This window comes from Eschrichtius robustus, chromosome 7, assembly GCF_028021215.1.
Source record: "Eschrichtius robustus isolate mEscRob2 chromosome 7, mEscRob2.pri, whole genome shotgun sequence".
Lineage (NCBI taxonomy): Eukaryota > Metazoa > Chordata > Mammalia > Artiodactyla > Eschrichtiidae > Eschrichtius > Eschrichtius robustus.
In genome coordinates this window covers 3,652,040-3,672,785 of record NC_090830.1, presented here as the reverse complement: position 1 = coordinate 3,672,785, position 20,746 = coordinate 3,652,040, and the positions used below count along the sequence as shown (strand labels likewise).

Here is a 20,746-nt window from a genome sequence, read left to right as displayed (position 1 = left end):
CCTGAGAAAACATGAATGAACAAGTGCTAGAACAAGATCTATGTCTGCTGCCAAAGAGAAAAGTTGCTCCTGACACATGATACCTCAGTGGTAACAGCAGGTTCTTCACACCCAGACCAACTGTCCTCTGTGTCATTCTAGCCTGTTATTTCAATAGAGCTGCTCTAACACACCTGCTTCATTAGCATAACCACTGATGCCTTTATCTCTGAGGTTGCTAGTGCCACAAATAACTCTTGATTCCACCTTATTCTGCAGTGACAATTTTTCCTGAATATGCGCCATGTCCTTTGGAGTCATACAAGAACTAGGAGGGTACCTTGATTCATAATGGAAAATTTAAATAGCAGTTGACAGTCATGTCACCTTTTGTTCCACACAAAGCACTTTCTTAGGCATCCTTCATTTGAGAAGATACAGAGGCAAGGGAGTATTGTAGAAAAACAACTAGATTTGGAGTCAGAAGTCTAGATTTTGGAAGTCTAGATCTGTCTGCTTACTATTTCCTGACTGGGTGGTGGTCATGGGGTAACCATCATCAACTGTGACCAGGGATTCCACTAGCCCTGGAGGTGTCCTTGTGGGATCTGGAAAAGCGTCCATGTGGAGTGGACACAGCCCTGTGGGCAACTAGACAGTAGCTTTGAAAAATTTACATAAAGGTGCCCCTTTGTCCTGAAGGCCAGTGTCAGAGCAGATGACTTGGGAAGTGGAAGAGGCAAGATTTCTGCCCCCCCTCGCTCTCCTGCACGACTGTACATGGCAGCCGTGTCTATGGCTAACTTTAAGAGTGGTTCTCATGTGTCAGACACCATGCTGAGAAGTTTACACATATTAGCTCATCTATTTCCCATTAGTCCTCTATGAGCTTAGAGAGATCGAGGGCTTTCTCGGAGTCGCACAGCTAGTAAGCCGTGGAGCCAGGATGGGAATTCCAGTCTGTGTGACATGCACAGATCATGATCCTAACGACCACACCACATTGGGCAAACTATCCTCCTCCTTGGACTTGTCTTTCCCTGGAGTTACAATCTGATTGTGCACATGGAAAGGCTTTGCAAGTTTTAAAATACTATAGAACCATAATCTAATCTTTACAATTGTGTTGTTCGGTAAAAAAATCACTGATCAAAATACTGGCTAAGATGCTTTCTAAACACTTGGGTTTTAAGATTTTCAGAGAACAGGGTGCAACAGGGCTAGTTATAAAAGTAGAATACAGATTAGTTACAAAGTAACATACAGAGTTCACTTATGGAAAAGAGGGTTAAAATGAGACATTCATAATAAGACAGCTATTATCAAGGGTCACTTGCCATAGATGACAGATAAGGCTTAATTGTTATGAACTGGGTAAATTGATAGGGTAAATAAAATAATAGTAGAATGATTTATTTCTCTTTTTCTTTAAGGAAGTCTTGAGTGATCTGGTCACTGGCTTATTTTATGTACTATTTTTATCTTGCTAATTAACAGCTATCCAGGGGCACAGAGTGTTGAGGGTAGAAATAACATGAAACCTCCTAAACCATGCTTATGCTTCTCTCCCCACAAGAAGTTTGACTAGTTGGACCTTGAAGGAAAAAGAAGGGTTGGATTTTTAGAGACAGACTGATTTTTATTTTTGCCTGTCTGTTTTTAGAGGAGGGATGTTCCAATAAGAGCTAAGTTTCTCTGGGGACAGGACAAGAGTGGTGGTTAGTAGTGCTTGAGCTTGGTATGAAATCTGATTAATTGAGCTTCAGTTATAAAATGTGTCTTGGTTCCTTCATTATTATTGCTTTTATAGATTTAATATATGAAGAAAACGACGGTGCCTTGAAAATTTAGTCCTCAGTTTTCCTTTTGTGGCCTCCAGTGCTTGATTCTTTAAACTTGGAAGTATTTGCATTTCCTTTTAATTGTCTAAAATGGAACCAAACTTTATCTGGTCTTAAAAAATGTAGCAAAGAAACTCTGTCCACTGTTTCCAAGATAACATGTAGAATCCAGGATAGGGCTATATCATCATTTCTTTAAAACATCGGACAGATGCCCCTAGTGTGGCAGTGTTTGGGGCGTCATTTGTCTAAGCAAAGATAGGACTAACTTCCTATTTGAAAATTGGCTTATTAAAAACAAAATGAAGGGACTTCCCTGGTGGCGCAGTGGTTAAGAATCCGCCTGCCAATGCAGGGGACACGGGTTCGAGCCCTGGTCCGGGAAGATCCCACATGCCGCGGAGCAACTAAGCCCATGTGCCACAACTACCGAGCCTGCGCTCTAGAGCCTGCGAGCCACAACTACTGAGCCCACGTGCCACAACTACTGAAGCCCGCACGCCTAGAGCCTGTGCTCCACAAGAGAAGCCACTGCAATGAGAAGCCAGCACACCGCAACAAAGAGTAGCCCCTGCTCACCGCAACTAGAGAAAGCCCGCACACAGCAACGAAGACCCAACGCAGCCAAAAAATAAATAAATAAATAAATAAATTTAAAAAACAAAATGAAGACATGTCAGGATGAAATCATGGAAATCCATTCCATAAATAAACCTTAAAATTAAAAAAAAAAAAATCTGCCTGTGCCTGATACTCTAATCTGTGCTCATAAATGAAGAACATATTCTTAGAATCCAGTGTTTTTGTCAGAACTGCAGTGTCTAATGAGGTGGCCACTGGCCACAGGTGACTATTTGAAATTAATTATATGAAATTAAAAATTACCTTCCTCACTTGCACTAGTCACATTTCAAGTGCTCAAGGGTCACATGTGACTAGTGATGACTGCTGGATCACACAGGTATGGAATATTTCCATCATCACAGAAAGTGCTATTGGACAACACCCTCTTAGAATATTCAGTATTCTTCCTAAAATATTGTTACTTTCTCAGAACTTTCCCCAAAGTAAACGCTCCTCTTTAAGTTTTTCCCCCAGGAGATTAACATTAATGAAGTTTGGGGGAGAAGAAACAGACTAACAAGAGCTTTCTTCCAGAGAGCTATATATTATTTTTTTTAATTTGAATTTTATTTTATTCACTTATTTTTATACAGCAGGTTCTTATTAGTTATCTATTTTGTACATATTAGTGTATATATGTCAATCCCAATCTCCCAATTCATCCCACCACCACCACCCCCCGAGAGCTATATATTATAATGAGGTTCCTCCTTTGCCTACTCTCCAGGATTGGGTGAGTGTCTAAATCAGCACTGTGCCCGATACTGGTGACTCAAAAGTGATTAAGACACGTTCTCTGCCCTCAGCTGCTTACCATATCAAGGTAGCTATTGGTTAAAAAAAAAAGAAATCCTTGTGGAGAGGATGCTGCATTAAAAAACTAGTAATCTACAGTAGTATTTAAGAAATACTGGATACATGAAAATATCTTTATACCTTATTTTCCTTAAAACAGAAAAAAAAACTATCCTCTGGAAAACCCATTTATCTTATTCTATTTTTTATTCTCCATCATCCATATTCTTTTACTCTTTTCAAAATGCTAATTCAGTTCTTTCCCTTAGGATTTATTCATTTTAAAACTTTTGATTATGTTTTCTTATAAATTTCCTTATAAAAAAACCTATATTTCATGCTCTAAAATAAATTAAGGTAATAACAATTAGAAATCTAAATTGCCAGTGAAAGTTCCCATCCATCAGAAATTATCTGAAGTTGTGAATGGTACAGGATATAAATGTCAGTATTATGTATAAACATTTAATGTATACTCATTACATGTATAACATTTAAAATGACTATTCTGGATCTTGAAATCTAGGTTTGTAGGAATTTTCTTCTTTAGGTTTATTTTCTTCTCTACAGGACGCATATTGCTAAAGTAAGTGGGATAGTTAAAAGTTTTTGAGAACAGATAGAACTAGATTTCAGCCCCTGTGCTGCTACTGAGTTGGGGTAACCTTTTGACTTGTTTGAACTTCAGTTCCCCCATCTATAAAGTGGGATTAAAACTACCTACTTTGCAGTACTACGCTTTCATTTAAAATTTTCAAATATAGAGGCATTTATCAGTGCCTCATGAATGCTAGACTCTCAGCAATGATTAGGTTCCCCCTACCCTGATGTAAAAACATCTTTAAATTCTTGGTTGGCTGTGATTCGCTGCGTCTTATACAATACCTTTGGCATGACAGTTTTTTCTATGGAATGAATATAATAGTGACAATAGCTGATATTTATCAAGGGCTTAGTCTGTAACAAGGGCTATATTTGAAAAGCGCTTCCTGTAATGACTTTATTTCTTCTCAACAGCAACCCTAGGAAGTGAGGAAGGTAATCTCCATTTTATAGAAGTAACAGAGGCTCACGGGGATCCAAGAGCTTGTCCGTGGTCGTCCCTCAAACACCCTCGAGTCTGTCTGGCTCCTTTGTCCACATTTCACAACCAGGAGAGACTATGCTAGATGCATTCCAAAAGCCAGTGAACTAAATGCTAAGAAAGTGAATTTTATGGTATGAGAATAATTTCTCCAGTAAAGCTGTTATATAAAACAGTTGCTGGATTTGTAGTGATTAGCAAGTGTGTATAAAAATCAGCTTTATTTTATGATGAGCTTTCTCTCTCTCTCTCTCTCTTTTCTTTTTTTTTTACATTTTTAAAGGAAAACACTGCACCAAGTACCCACTCTCAAAACAAGTCTATTCCCAATGTCTACCAAGAAAAACTGCTATGATTCTAAGGGTCAGACAGCCTGAAGAAGGTGTGTATGAGAAAGTGACATGCTTGCTATAGGCCAGTCTTACCAGGTCAAAGAATGAGACACTGGAAGCACCACAGACTCCAATCATTAGCCTGAAACCTATTTTTTTTAAAAAACTGATAGAACCCAGGAGAAATTAAAAATCCATAAGAATACCGAAATAATCTGGGAGAAGACTGAGATAAAAGAAAGGGTACGAAAATAATGATTCCAAAAATAAAAAGTGAACGTATTTTCTTAAAATGCTCTGCATGCTTTGCGTGCCTTCCATTATTATTTCACTCCCTCCTTACACATTTTTGACTTAGAAAACTTTCTTAAGCTTTGGAAAGATTGATACAGTTGATTTAAGACAGAGAATTATCAGAAGATTTATACATTAATATGGGGGGGCGGAGTTTGTTAGATTAAATGGAACTTCATGCCTTAGACGCAGAAAACAATAAATGCTGAGGAACCGGATTCCCAGTTTAAAATACAAACGTGTGAAATTCAAGTACTGTTTCCTTTAGTCTAGCCATTCCTTTGATTTCTTCCTGCAGACATTCATAGAAACAGGGAGTCATCGTAATTACCTTCATCCATGCCATTAAGTAATTCGGTTAAATCTTCATTTTTACTGTCAAATTGATGCTCCTTCCACGTTTCACCATTTTCACTTCGAAGAACAATGAGTTCTCTCTCTTTTCCTCTCATAGACCCAAAGTGAGGGATTTCCACGATGACAGGGCTGGAAAAAAAAAAGCCACATTATTTTGGTATCAAAGGAAATAGGTTTATACTTTCATACTTTTAAAAGTGTTTCATTGACAGTATTCATTTGAAAATCAGAGGTGCCACTAAGGTTGGGAATGATTTCAAAGCTGCAGAATCATTTGCTAATTAAATAATATATTAGAAGCCTGAAAACATGCCATCATTCATTCATTCACAAACAATTCTTGGGGGCCTATCATATGTTAGGCATTTGATTTAATAGGGGGAAAATATTCAGCACATGTAAGTAATCGAGGAATTGAAAGTTATTAAAATAGACCATAAGAAAGAAAGTTGGTCCATTTTTTAAAACACAATAGTATATTGTATTATACAAAATGCTCATGATTTAAAAGGACACAGTCATTTCTTTAAAAAAGAAATTCTGTAAATTGCCTATTTTGAAAGATTACTGATTTTTTTTCCCTTAGCAAGAAAACAATCAATATAACAATCCACTCCTTCCAACGGTCAGTTTTCATAACTTTCATGGCCTGTATAGTCAAGACAGTTTCTTTGATTTTTACGTTGTGAAATGGGCAGCGTAATTTCCTAGCTCTCGTAGGACTGCATAGGAATTCAACTTTCCGAAAAAGCACTATTGGTTTGAAATTGTCATATAATGATCTATTAATTTTTGACAGTGTCCTTTTGCAAAAGAAGGTGAAAAAATGTGTGCAAATTGAAGATAGCCAATCAAGCACAGGAATAATTTTGTTAAATTTTGAAGTAGGATAAATGCTAAAAAAGATGAATGGAAGTAAGCAGACCACAATCACACACAGTTTATGTAGTTGGATTGTGCAGCTTTATTTTATGACATTTAAGTAGACAGTATCATTATTCTCCTACAGAGGTTGTATGTAACCTCACCTCTTAGCCTATGTGTTTATGTACATGTGGTAACAGAAGATACAGGCTTAAATAGGTAATGGCATAAAAAGGGATAGTAGTTGTAATGACCAAATGACATAAATAAAAACATATTAATATTTAATTTATTACAAAAGCATTCACTTAAAATGGGATGATAAATATGAAAATTTTACTTTGGGCAAAATAATTAATTCAAATTAAGGGTTTGAAAATTTTTTTATAATCCCTTTATTTTTCAGTGGGTAAAAACAAAATCAACTATTCCTAATAGTGTTAGTAATTTCAAGAGTTATTAAGATGTTTACCTTAGTTTTTAACCACACCTGGTGATTAGACATTAAATTTTTCTTTTTTTGAAAACTAGATACAATCTTTGCAGGTTAATGCATCAGATACTGTCACTCTAAATATTTCAGGAATGTGGCTTTGTGTATGACATTCAACAGTATTGGAGAGGAGAAATGAACAAGGGTCTGGGACCAAGGTGAAAGCCAAGCATAACTTTTCATAACAGGTTTCTTCATGCAGACTGCCAATGCAAACACACCAATCAGACAGATAAGCAGACAGACAAATACCAACACATTTCAGCTTAAACAGAACAAAACAATTTAATAACTTTAGTAGAATATGCTACCTGCTGCCTATTTGATTTTCTTTAAATATCTTGTATTCCCAACATTTTTTCAAAATCAGTTTACTTATTGATGACTTGTCCATCTCACAGCCCATAAGCACTTTTTAAAAAATGTAACTCCACACACATATATATATATACAGGTATATATATATATACACATATATATCATTTACAGCAAATGTTGATTCAAAGCCTGCAAATATCTTCTTTTACACTGGGTTAAAATTAGACTATCAGTCTGTCTTAAAAACTATCATCATCAGTTGAAACATTTCAAATTAAAGAAAGGTTTACAGAAGCACAAAGTTATGAAAGCAGAATGCTTGCAGTGAATTCCACATGCTTGAAAAGCACAAGATAGGTAGCGGTGCTGCATTAAGTCAAGCCACTATGATTTTTTTTTCTTCTTTCAGTGACACACATCAACTGAAAGCATTAAAAACCGAAAATAAAATTAAGACAAGAATAAGACCATGGGTGTGACAGAAAAAAATTGAAAATGGAAAAAGAATTGTAGACATTCTGTATCTTGTCTATAAAGATCCTACCCAATAAATTTTGTTCCTTGAGGCCCAAGCTGCAGGATTCGGCTAACCAAGCTCTCGCCCTCATTTACAGGGGGAGGATTGGTAGGAAGGTGCAGTTTACTGAATAACATCCGTGCAGCAGGAAGAGAAACGAGAAGGGGAAACTGTGAACAAACTGTCCGTCACGACAGAGCCTGCCTGATTTGCACCCAAGTGCCACCTCAGAAAATAAATTCATTTTTTCCCTTTGTAAAATACCATATCGCAATGGATTGTTCCCCCCAAAATTATCATTAAAAAGACATGTACCCAAAATAGCCATTTATTCAACGTGTGATATATAAGAGTGGTGCCTTGACTTCCGCGGGGGCCGCTGGGGTTCCGTGCACTCACTGAGCAGAGAACGTGCTTCTCGGTTAGTAAAACCTTTGGCCAGCAAACTGAGTTAAGGAAGTACCAGCCTACCAGCTTTTCAGAGGATTACACAGCTTTGTGACCTCTGATACTACGTGAATGCTGTACTCGACTGAAATGGTCCAACTCAACAGATTTAACTACTTGAGTTGACAAGGGTAAAGAAAATCAAAGATGTGGTATGAGGGCCAAGATGAAAACTGACAAAATGACTTACCCTAAAAATTGTGCCCCTGCAGGACCCATTTCTACCAGCCTACTGGCTAATCCCTCTCCTTCCACCATGGGGGGTGGGTTGGCCAGTTTATGTCTCTTTACCAAACGGCAGGTGATACGGGTGGGGGCAGTGCACTTGCGAGGAGGAATGATGATTCTCATCCCGTGGTGCCGGCTTCCCCTCATGGAGCCGCCTCTTGCATCCACCATAAAGCTAACCAGAAACCTGCAGGGGGGAAGATCAGAGGCCAAATCAAGGAGAGACAGAAGCCGTTTTCACAGCGAGTTTGGAAACTGAATGTTAAAGTGACAGACAAGGTAGCTATCATTCCCTCTCTTTAAGAATACATTGGAAGTAAATACAGTGGAGTCACATCAAACATGCATTTGACTTGTGAACTGAGCAAAAAGTGAAACGCGACACTTTATTTTTTGATGGTGCATGGCCTCCGAACAGAAGCCAACCACTCTGTCAGATGCTCAAAATGAAGGAAGAGTGCCTGTTTCAAAGTTGGGATAAAAACTGGCTATTAAACGACTGTCTTGCATTTAAAAACAAACCCACTGTATGCGGTCCCTGTGGGTGGTTTAAGTTTACATTCAAGGGTCATTTTACCTATCAATGGTCTTAGCCATGTGCCGCCTATGGAATCTCTCCCCCTCAACAAGTAAGATGAAACTCCACAGTATGTCTTAAACATGTACAACTCATAAAATGAATGTATCTTTAATCATACCAACACTCTAATTTTTACTATTTTCACGAAGCAGAAAATAAGAATAAAAGAAGAAGGTGACTAAAGTTTTACTAAGGCAATTTTGATGGAAAGGGGTTTAATCTTTTCAATATCAATTTGGCTTAAAAACTGTTTAAAATAACCTACATTTGAGTATCTGTACAGCAATACAAAAATGATTGAACAGACTTTTTAGAAAATATCTCTAAGTTATACAATTCTGTCATTGGCTGTTATATTAAAGCTAGGGAGGAAAAATTATTTGTCTGCATGTAGCTATGAAGATGTAAAGAATTAACTGTGTCATATTTGGGTAATATCTTTTTAAAAAAATTTTATTGAAGTATAGTTGATTTACAATGTTGTGTAAATTTCTGCTGTATAGCAAAGTGATTCAGTTATACATATATATATTCTTTTTCATATTCTTTTCCATTATGGTTTATTACAGGATCTTAAATATAGTTCCCTGTGTTATACAGTAGGTAGGACCTTATTGTTCATCCATCCCATGTATAATAGTTTGCATCTGCTAACCCCAAACTTATTTGGGTAATATCTTGATTCCTATCATGTGTTCGTGAAAAAAAGACCTCCGTGACTCCTCCCACCACTGTCACCGGGTTGTAAAGCACTCTGATGGATGTAAACCAATGAGCCCAACATACGGAAGAGTGCAAGTCAGAGACTGGGGAACAGAAACACGTATTTTTGCATTCTAATTTTCACATGTGAAAATACGCTTATTAGTGGGAGAGCACCAAATGTTGATATTTAGAAAATTGTTTGAATACCTACAGTATTTGGGCAGGGGGGAAGGGGGATAATCCCATCCATCAAAATCCTCTACTATTTACTCTTCTAAAAAACAGTTCTAACATCCTACAAATAGATTTCAGACCTTGCTTGGCAGTCCTAGCTGGAGACCCTTTCCTAAAGAGTGATGCCTCTTGACCTTGGAACAGTAACCTCTTCAACAAAGCAGATGGACCCACCATCCCCATGGAGAGAGGCAAGAGCATGGGGGTCACTTTTCAGCCTATCAGATTTTCAGAACCAACTCTGGTCATCAGCGAGGTGGAATCAACTTCACACCCTTTTGCTCATTTTGGATTTAGCTGTTTTCCTCTAGATTAATTAATGGTTTCATATGTTTTTGATATCATTATACGTACTTTGAGAGACCGGAACCACTAGGATAGTCAAAGTATGAGGACAAGAGACTGAGTCTCTCAAAAAAAACAAAACAAAACAAAAATCACTCCTCCCTAGTCAAAGACAAAGATACTTGTTCACTTGTACAAGTGTCCAGATGAATTGTCTCCAGTGTTGAATGATAAAAGGGTCACTTGAAACTGCTCTGGGGAGCCTATACTTTTTTAGACATATACATACTTAACAACTACTTTTATTCAGTAATAAAGACAATGTGGCATATTATAAGGAAGCCCAACACAAAAATCTGATCTTTCCCAGCGTCCAGTAGTTAAAAATCAACTTGTGCTTGGGACTAAGAGTAACAGAATGAATTAAAAATGATTCCAGATAAACTCTGGGTTTGAAAATGCAGTTGTATTAGTATTGATACAGATAAACACTGGAGTGTTTACACTGAGAGGGCTGTGTTTGCCCTGGCAACAAACAGCTGAGTCTCACTAATACAGATAATAATTCAGATCAGGTTTGTCTTGTTCACTGCTTGACCTACAGAGCTGAGCACAGTTCCCATACATAATAAGCACACAGTAAATGTTTATTGAATAAACCAGTGAAAAAACCCATTTTGTTAAGTGTGCTCAGAAACTGCCTAGGTCAGACTTGGTTACTAACACTGAAAAAAAATATGGAAAAAATATATACATATATAAATATTTTATATATATAAAGTATATATATATATATATATATAAAGTGAAGGTAGTGTAAGAAGGTTACCAGTGCCAATATAAAAATACCCCAGCTACAAAGAATATCAGAACCAAATGGAAAAACCATGGCTTAGAAGATTTTATAAAATTGGAAGAATCTCTTTGTCTGTGTTCTGTGTAGCAACTAGTGCATAGTTGGTGCTCATTACTGATTATTTATTGTTCTATGGTTTTCAATTTTACAGACCCAAAAGACTGAGGAAAGATGGGAGTAGGTGTTTAAGCCTGATATTGAGTCCTATTATTCAATAGCATTATGAAATATAATGATTTGTTTTCTTAACTCATCCCTTACATATTGTATGCAAAATAAAATTTCATGCAATATAACTTACAGAAACAAACGAAAAGGTGATATTTAATCATATTCATTGTATCTTATTAATATTTAAACTAAAGCAGGAATTCTACAAATGATCCTAAAACTAACACACGAATGTTTCTAGCTTTAGGAACAGCAGGATGACAAATGCTGATACACTACAGACATTGACACAATCTGACTGTGGGAAAAATTCACATAAATTAAAAATACAAAAAGGGATGGTTCACATAAAAGACACAGTTATCACCTTGAATCATACTGAGGAAGTGGAGAAGAATAGCTGCAAAATAATTTAGAAAGCAAATGGGAAAAATTAATGTAAGATAATTAGAAGCAAGCAACAGAAAATGTCAATGATAAGCAAAGGAAAAATAAAAACCATCAGAAAATGAAACCAAGGCATTTGGCATTTGTGGGACAACTTGGAAAAAGATTTGCCTTAAATGGCTATATATAAGCTACACCATAGACCTGGCATTAGTGAACTATTTCCAAGTGTATACCAAGTGTATATTTTCCTTTTCAAATAAGCCCAACTAGCTGCCATTACTTTTCCTTTCCTGCAAAAGTCTACTGTCTTCAGTGAATTCAAGGGGAAGGAGAGATTAGTTGCATATTCAAATACTACACTGCCTCAGTGCAGGGGAAAGCTCATTTCTGATTTTATTATCCTGTGATCCCTCAACTTCTCAATTTACTAAATTAAACCCTAGTGCTTTTCTTTCCTATGTAGAATACAAAGTGCTGATTCTAGATTTTTGTCACATGGTGGCAATTCACCAAGTTTGGTTCAAAAAACTCTTCAGTATGTTTGCCCACTTAATGAATGTATTCTGGGTGGTTTATATTTTCCTTCTCAACTTTTTTTTTTTGCTCTGTTTTTTGCTTTTGCAACTTTAGACCCAAATACATCTACTATAAATTGTGTAACTATTTAAAGCAGTTTAAAATGTAATATTACTATAATTAAAGCTTTTTCTAACTGAATTAAAGAAATGCAATATTAATGATTCAAAGACCACCATGTAGTTTATAGTTTATAAAGCACTTTCATGTGAATTATTTCCATTTAAATGACATTGCAGTGGCTTGTTTTTCACAATGGTGGTGTTACAAGCCACAATTGTGTAAGAATACTTTAACCTGCAACATTACTCGGAGTCTAGGACTTGTCCTCTGTAAAATGGGGATAATGAGTAAAGCCTATCTCAGTGTCATTTTAAGGTTCAAATAAATATTAAATAAGATAATACATGTAAAAGATTTAGCACAATGCCAGATACATGAAAAGCACTAGGTAGGTTAGCCATTACAATTTATTGTAATTGAAAGCAGCAAAAAATACTTCATAAAATATATAAGGCACTTCACAAATGTTAATATTGTTAATTTATTTAATTCAGAATTAAATAAATTGAATCTGCACTTGTCCTGGATCACCACTAATTTATGTCCTAAATGTCAATTTCAGAGGTGAAAATACTTTGAAATTTTCATCATCTTAATGAATTATTTCGATTCCATTTGTATGTGAATCAATTATCCCAAGTTTAATTACCTATAATAGGCTAAGAATCCAATATCTAAAAATACAATAATTATCAATTCAGCAGTTGAAGCAGGTCACCTTTTAGCTGCCTGCCTCAAATTTTGCTGACTAACAGGGCAGCAACAAGGAGCCTGTTTGATGTGGTTTTTACTATAGCACTTCCAGGGTACACACGTTGGTACATTCACTTTTTCTTTTCTTTTTAAAAATTCATTTATTTAAAAAAAATTTTAATTTAATACAACTTCATTATAATTTTATTTCAGGAAAATCAGATACTCAGAAAAAAACTTCATTTGAATAAAGTAAAATTAAGAGAAATGACTATATTAAAATTTTTTTTATTGAAAAGGAAAATTAGAGATCTAAAAGTAGTGCCAGAATAGCCAGGAAATTGTTATGCACCAATACTTTTATTAATTTCCTTTCTAACATGGTGCTTTTACCAATAAAAATAGATATGCAGATTTGTTTAGAAAAAATATTTACTAATGATTTACAAATATATGCGACATATAGTCACTAATGAAGTCCTTTAGAAGATCAATATCTCATACATGTGAAGCTTGTCAATATGAATTTATAACTGCAAATAGTAAGTGCAATGTTAATTTAATAGGAAAAGTGACTTTTTGGTTACTTACCCAGAATGAACAGGACTTGAGACAAGATTGACATTGTCCAAGGTGTCTGCAGCCCAGCTGTAATGTCTAAGAGAATCTGAATCAAATTCTCTCGTGAATGTTAGATGCTGAAAAATAAAACGATATATTGTGTCAACAACCCATCCAAGACAGTGGTTTCTCTGTACGTACAAAATACACCTGTATGTCTCCACAGTCCAGATAGTCTAAAATTCAAAATAAGCATATATATATATTTTTATTACAGTTGTCCCTTAGTATCCTCGGGTGATCAGTTCCAGGACACCCCCCACCCACCCATCCCTGTGGATACCAAAATCCGGAGATGCTCAGGTACCTTATATAAAATAACTAATGTCATTGGCCCTCTGCATCCATGGGCCTGACTGTACATTCCTCCACAGGTATACATTGAAGTTTCAAGAATTAGAAATGAAGTTTATTGATACGCTGTATTATTTCAGTCTTTTAAGAAACCATCTTGAGTAACTGGCATGGCACAAGGAATATCACAGAAGTAATGCTAACCATGATTTTAAGTACTTCAACAATCTCTAAATTAATCTGACAATTGTAAATTTCTTTTCCGAATCTCAAAATAAAAATAAAAAAATTCAAGCTTGATGACTTCTGTTTCCAAGTGGGGTAGAGAAGCCAGCAGCAGCCTAGTCCTTTGCTAAGCAAAACAGGTAAGTGTAGAAATCATCTCTGCGGGCAGCAGAGAACAACTGAGGTGCAAAACTGAGGAGCTATATTTGGAGAGGTGGTTACCTGGAAGAGGTGAGCTTTTTGTTGCCATTTTTATCTTGGGGGCATTTGTCAATTACCAGTGCAGACAGAATTTGGGTTTTGTGCCTACAGGGGCTACCTGCTGGGGAACAGAAAAACCAAGGGAGTTTTGGTGGAGATTTGGGTGGCCTCAAGCATGCTACAGATTTCTGTTCAGAACATTTGCTAAATTCTGGGGCTGGGGCTTCCGTGGTGGCCCAGTGGTTAAGAATCTGCCTGTCAGTGCAGGGGACACGGGTTCAAGCCCTGGTCCGGGAAGATCCCACATGCCACGGAGCAACTAAGCCCGCGAGCCACAACTACTGAGCCCACGAGCCACAACTACTGAAGCCCATGCGTCTAGAGCCCACGCTCCACAACAAGAGAAGCCACCACAATGAGAAGCCCAGGCACCGAAACGAAGAGTAGCCCCCGCTCGCTGTAACTAGAGAAAACCTGAGTGCAGCAACAAAGACCAAACACAGGCAAAAATTAAAATAAATAAATAAATAAAAGGCTACAGGCTCTTTGGTGGGGCAAATGGCGGACTCTGGGAGGGCTCACGCCAAGGAATACTTCCCAGAACTTCTGCTGCCAGTGTCCTTGTCCCCGCAGTGAGCCACAGCCAGCTCCCGCCTCTGCAGGAGACCCTCCAACACTAGCAGGTGTCTTCAGTTTGATCAGTCAATGAGCACTGGTAAAGCACCCATTAATAACATCAACACACAGCAACAGTCAGCTCTACCCACCACCAGAGCCTCCCATCAAGCCTCTTAGATAGGCTCAACCACCAGAGGGCAGACAGCAGAAGCAAGAAAAACTACAATCCTGCAGCCTGTGGAAGTAAAACCACATTCACAGAAAGATAGACAAGAAAGCTGGAGTGGCTATACTCATATCAGATAAAATAGACTTTAAAATAAAGAATGTTATAAGAGACAAGGAAGGACACTACATAATGATCAAGGGATCAATCCAAGGAGAAGATATAACAATTATACATATATATGCACCAAACACAGGAGCACCTCAATACATAAGGCAACTGCTAACAGCTATAAAAGAGGAAATTGACAGTAACACAGTCATAGTGGGGGACTTTAACACCTCACTTACACCAATGGACAGATCATCCAAAATGAAAATAAATAAGGAAACAGAAGCTTTAAATGACACAATAGACCAGATAGATTTAATGGATATTTATAGGACATTCCATCCAAAAACAGCAGATTACACTTTCTTCTCAAGTGTGCACAGAACATTCTCCAGGATAGATCACATCTTGGGTCACAAATCAAGCCTCAGTAAATTTAAGAAAATTGAAATCATATCAAGCATCTTTTCTGACCACAATGCTATGAGATTAGAAATGAATTACAGGGAAAAAGACGTGAAAAGCACAAACACATGGAGGCTGAACAATACGTTACTAAATAACCAAGAGGTCACTGAAGAAGTCAAAGAGGAAATCAAAAAATACCTAGAGACAAATGACAATGAAAATACGATGATCCAAAACCTATGGGATGCAGCAAAAGCAGTTCTAAGAGGGAAGTTTATAGCTACACAAGCCTACATCAAGAAACAAGAAAAATCTCAAGTAAATAATCTAACCTTACACCTAAAGGAACTAGAGAAACAAGAACAAACAAAACCCAAAGCTAGCAGAAGGAAAGAAATCATAAAGATCAGAGCGGAAATAAATGAAATAGAAACAAAGAAAACATTAGCAAAGATCAATAAAACTAAAAGCTGGTTCTTTGAGAAGATAAACAAAATTGATAAACCATTATTAGCCAGACTCATCAAGAAAAAGAGGGAGAGGACTCAAATCAATAAAATTAGAAATGAAAAAGGAGAAGTTACAACAGACACCGCAGAAATACAAAGCATCCTAAGAGACTACTACAAGCAACTCTATGCCAATCAAATGGACAACCTGCAAGAAATGGACAAATTCTTAGAAAGGTATAACCTTCCAAGACTGAACCAGGAAGAAACAGAAAATATGAACAGACCAATCACAAGGAATGAAATTGAAACTGTGATTAAAAATCTTCCAACAAACAAAAGTCCAGGACCAGATGGCTTCACAGGTGAATTCTACCAAACATTTAGAGAAAAGCTAACACCCATCCTTCTCAAACTCTTCCAAAAAATTGCAGAGGAAGGAACACATCCAAACTCATTCTATGAGGCCACCATCACCCTGATACCAAAACCAGACAAAGATACTACAAAAAAAGAAAATTACAGACCAATATCACTGATGAATATAGATGTAAAAATCCTCAACAAAATACTAGCAAACAGAATCCAACAACACATTAAAAGGATCATACACCACAATCAAGTGGGATTTATCCCAGGGATGCAAGGATTCTTCAATATACGCAAATCAATCAGTATGATACACCATATTAACAAATTGAAGAAGAAAAACCATATGATCATCTCAATAGATGCAGAAAAAGCTTTTGACAAAATTCAACACCCATTTATGATAAAAACTCTCCAGAAAGTGGGCATAGAGGGAACCTACTTCAACATAATAAAGGCCATATATGACAAACCCACAGCAAACATCATTCTCAATGGTGAAAAACTGAAAGCATTTCCTCTAAGATCAGGAACGAGACAAGGATGTCCACTCTCACCACTATTATTCAGCATAGTCTTGGAAGTCCTAGCCTCGGCAATCAGAGAAGAAAAAGAAATAAAAGGAATACAAATTGGAAAAGAAGAAGTAAAACTGTCACTGTTTGCAGATGACATGATACTATACATAGAGAATCCTAAAAATGCCACCAGAAGACTACTAGAGCTAATCAATGAATTTGGTAAAGTTGCAGGATACAAAATTAATGCACAGAAATCTCTTGCATTCCTATACACTAATGATGAAAAATCTGAAAGAGAAATCATGGAGATACTCCCATTTACCACTGCAACAAAAAGAATAAAATACCTAGGAATAAACCTACCTAGAGAGACAAAAGACCTATATGCAGAAAACTATAAGACACTGATGAAAGAAATTAAAGATGATACCAACAGATGGAGAGATATACCATGTTCTTGCGTTGGAAGAATCAATATTGTGAAAATGACTCTACTACCCAAAGCAATCTACAGATTCAATGCAATCCCTATCAAATTACCGATGGTATTTTTTATGGAACTAGAACAAATCATCTTAAAATTTGTATGGAGACACAAAAGACCCCGAATAGCCAAAGCAGTCTTGAGGGAAAAAAACGGAGCTGGAGGAATCAGACTCCCTGACTTCAGACTATACTACAAAGCTACAGTAATCAAGACAATATGGTACTGGCACAAAAACAGAAACATAGATCAATGGAACAAGATAGAAAGCCCAGAAATTAACCCACGCACCTATGGTCAACTAATCTATGACAAAGGAGGCAAAGATATACAATGGAGAAAAGACAGTCTCTTCAATAAGTGGTGCTGGGAAAACTGGACAGCTACATGTAAAAGAATGAAATTAGAACACTCCCTAACACCATACACAAAAATAAACTCAAAATGGATTAGAGACCTAAATGTAAGATGGGACACTATAAAACTCTTAGAGGAAAACATAGAAAGAACACTCTTTGACATAAATCACAGCAAGATCTTTTTTGATCCACCTCCTAGAGTAATGGAAATAAAAACAAAAATAAACAAATGGGACCTAATGAAACTTCAAAGCTTTTGCACAGCAAAGGAAACCATAAACAAGATGAAAAGACAACCCTCAGAATGGGAGAAAATATTTGCAAACGAATCAACGGACAAAGGATTAATCTCCAAAACACATAAACAACTCATGCAGCTCAATATTAAAGAAACAAACAACCCAATCCAAAAATGAGCAGAAGACCTAAATAGACATTTCTCCAAAGAAGAAATACAGATGGCCAAGAAGCACATGAAAAGCTGCTCAACATCACTAATTATTAGAGAAATGCAAATCAAAACTACAATGAGGTATCACCTCACACCAGTTAGAATGGGCATCATCAGAAAATCTACAAACAACAAATGCTGGAGAGGGTGTGGAGAAAAGGGAACCCTCTTGCACTGTTGGTGGGAATGTAAATTGATACAGCCACTATGGAGAACAATAGGGAGGTTCCTTAAAAAACTAAAAATAGAATTACCATATGATCCAGCAATCCCACTACTGAGCATATACCCAGAGAAAACCGTAATTCAGAAAGACACATGCACCCCAATGTTCATTGCAGCACCATTTACTATAGCCAGGTCATGGAAGCAACCTAAATGCCCATCGACAGACGAATGGATAAAGAAGTTGTGGTACATATATACAATGGAATATTACTCAGCCATAAAAAGGAACGAAATTGAGTCATTTGTTGAGACGTGGATGGATCTAGAGACTGTCATACAGAGTGAAGTAAGTCAGAAAGAGAAAAACAAATATCATATATTAACACATGTATGTGGAACCTAGAAAAATGGTACAGATGAAGCGGTTTGCAGGGCAGAAGTTGAGACACAGATGTAGAGAACAAATGTATGGACACCAAGGGGGGAAAACCACGGTGGGGTGGGGATGGTGGTGTGCTGAATTGGGCGATTGGGATTGACATGTATACACTGATGTGTATAAAATTGATGACTGATTAAAAAAAAAAAAAGGGAAAAATACCAAACAACTATGAACGGCAACTAAAACGTTATAAACAAGTTGAGAAATAACAAAATTGGTGAAAAATAAATAAATAAACAAATAAAATAAATTTTAAAATAAATAAATAAATTCTGGAGCTGTGCAGAACAGGAAGCTAAAAAACTAACTAGAAAATCTCTGAAAGGCATAACAGAGCTTTTGGGCAGTTTCATGAGAAAAAGATTTAGAGTGTGAGACTTGGAAGGGGAGGGGACCCAAAGATCATACCAGAATTTCAAATAAGGACCCTGAAGGGCCAGGGACAGACCAGCGGTAGCCTGAGATTTACCAGGGCTGCGAACCTGCCTCATTTCAGCAAAATCTTGATTGGATGAGAAGAATCAGCCACCACTCTTTGCCTAGCAGAGGGATGGTGAATCCTCTTTGAAGGAATATTATCATCACTGGGTGTGTCGTGTCTACAAACCTGTTTTTATACATCATGTCCAGCATGCAATGAAAAACTGCCAAGCATGGCCAGAGCACACGAACAAAAACAGAAAAAAAAAAAAAACAACAATAACAAACCCAGATACTATAAATAGACTCCCAAGTCATCCTACATTTTGAAGGACGTTAATAAGAACTTTGATTATAGTTATCATAATAACTATGATCAGTATGTTTAAGAAAATAGGAAAAAAGATAGAGAAAAGAAATTAAAAGGTGGATGATTCAACAGAGGACTGGAATATACGTAAGAAAATCAAATGGGCCTTTGTTCAGTTCTAAGTATAATGTCAGTTCTTAAACACAATAGGAAACAGGGTTGATATATGGGAAGTGTTAATGGAAAAATATACAAAATGAAGGGTATATTTTAAAAAATTTTTATTTTATATTGGACTATAGTTGATTAACAATGTTGTGATAGTTTCAGGTGTACGGCAAAGTGATTCAGTTATACGTATACATATATCCATTCTTTTTCAAATTCTTTTCCCATTTAGGTTGCTACAGAATACTGAGCAGAGTTCTCTGTGCTCTACAGTAGGTCCTTGCTGGTTATCCATTTTAAATATAGTGGTGAGTATATGTCAAGGGTAGACTTTTTTAAAGAATGGAAAATACAGAAAATAGTATGAGACGTAGAACACAGTGAAAGGTTTTAACGTGTGTGTAATTGGACTCTCGGAAGTAGAAGAAGAGAATAAGGTAGGGGCTATGTTTGAAGAGAGAATGGCTAAGATGTTCCAAATCTGATGAAAGATATTGGCTCACACACCAAAAACGAAATCAATCTCAATTTTTGTCCTTCTAAAGATCTGCTTTCTACTGAAACCCCAGTAAAATGACAGTCAAGAATTCACACTCACACACACACACACACACAGAGGCAAAGAGAATAAGAGAAGACATCAGCAGAAAAACAAGGATTGGTTGAAAGTCTCTCTAAAAAGTGATCCGATCTCCATAATCCCCTCACTGATTTATCAGTTGCCAAATAACTCACCCCCCATCAACCTTGGCAGAAATCTAGAGGCATAGAGACCAGAGGCAGAAGATTAGAAGGTCAGAGGCACCATAATGAAAATGGAGATTAATTGAAAGTTTATGTAATGAATGTTCAGACCCAGCCTTCTACCTTTACTGGTCTCCCAGACAGACAGTTAGGGACAGAGCCTTGAGGCAGAAAATGGGGAGTCTTCTCTGGGATTTTCCAGTGAAATGTCCCAGACTTATTACTTAAGTGGAAATCACAGATGCTAAGCCCTCAACCACGCAGAGGGCATCCCGTAAGCTTCGTACGGGATTCTTTTTGTAATCCTATTGAGTATGTCTTGTAAAAGAACATGACTTTTTTTTTTTTTTCCCAAATGGAGAAGGACCTTTATTTGAACGTGTTGCAACAGCCAAAGATCACCCGGCAAAGAAACACTCTTTGCCCAGAGTGTTGCAGACAGGGGAAATCTTCATGTGCCTCTTTCCTTTTAAACACCAGATCCTATGGCC

At 36.9% G+C, this 20,746-nt stretch overlaps 1 protein-coding gene across 4 annotated transcripts in view; it reads right to left on the bottom strand.

Moving 5' to 3' along the window:
- Nucleotides 1–20,746, bottom strand: part of ANK3 (ankyrin 3) — a 686,366-nt gene that overhangs the window by 70,991 nt on the left and 594,629 nt on the right. For all 4 annotated transcript variants that reach the window (XM_068547493.1, XM_068547494.1, XM_068547492.1 and 1 more), the window contains 3 exons: nucleotides 13,318–13,424; nucleotides 8,136–8,360; nucleotides 5,281–5,435 (listed from right to left, as the gene is read on the bottom strand). In XM_068547493.1, the coding sequence (XP_068403594.1) occupies nucleotides 5,281–5,435; nucleotides 8,136–8,360; nucleotides 13,318–13,424 (487 nt within the window). The remainder of the gene's footprint in view (nucleotides 1–5,280; nucleotides 5,436–8,135; nucleotides 8,361–13,317; nucleotides 13,425–20,746) is intronic.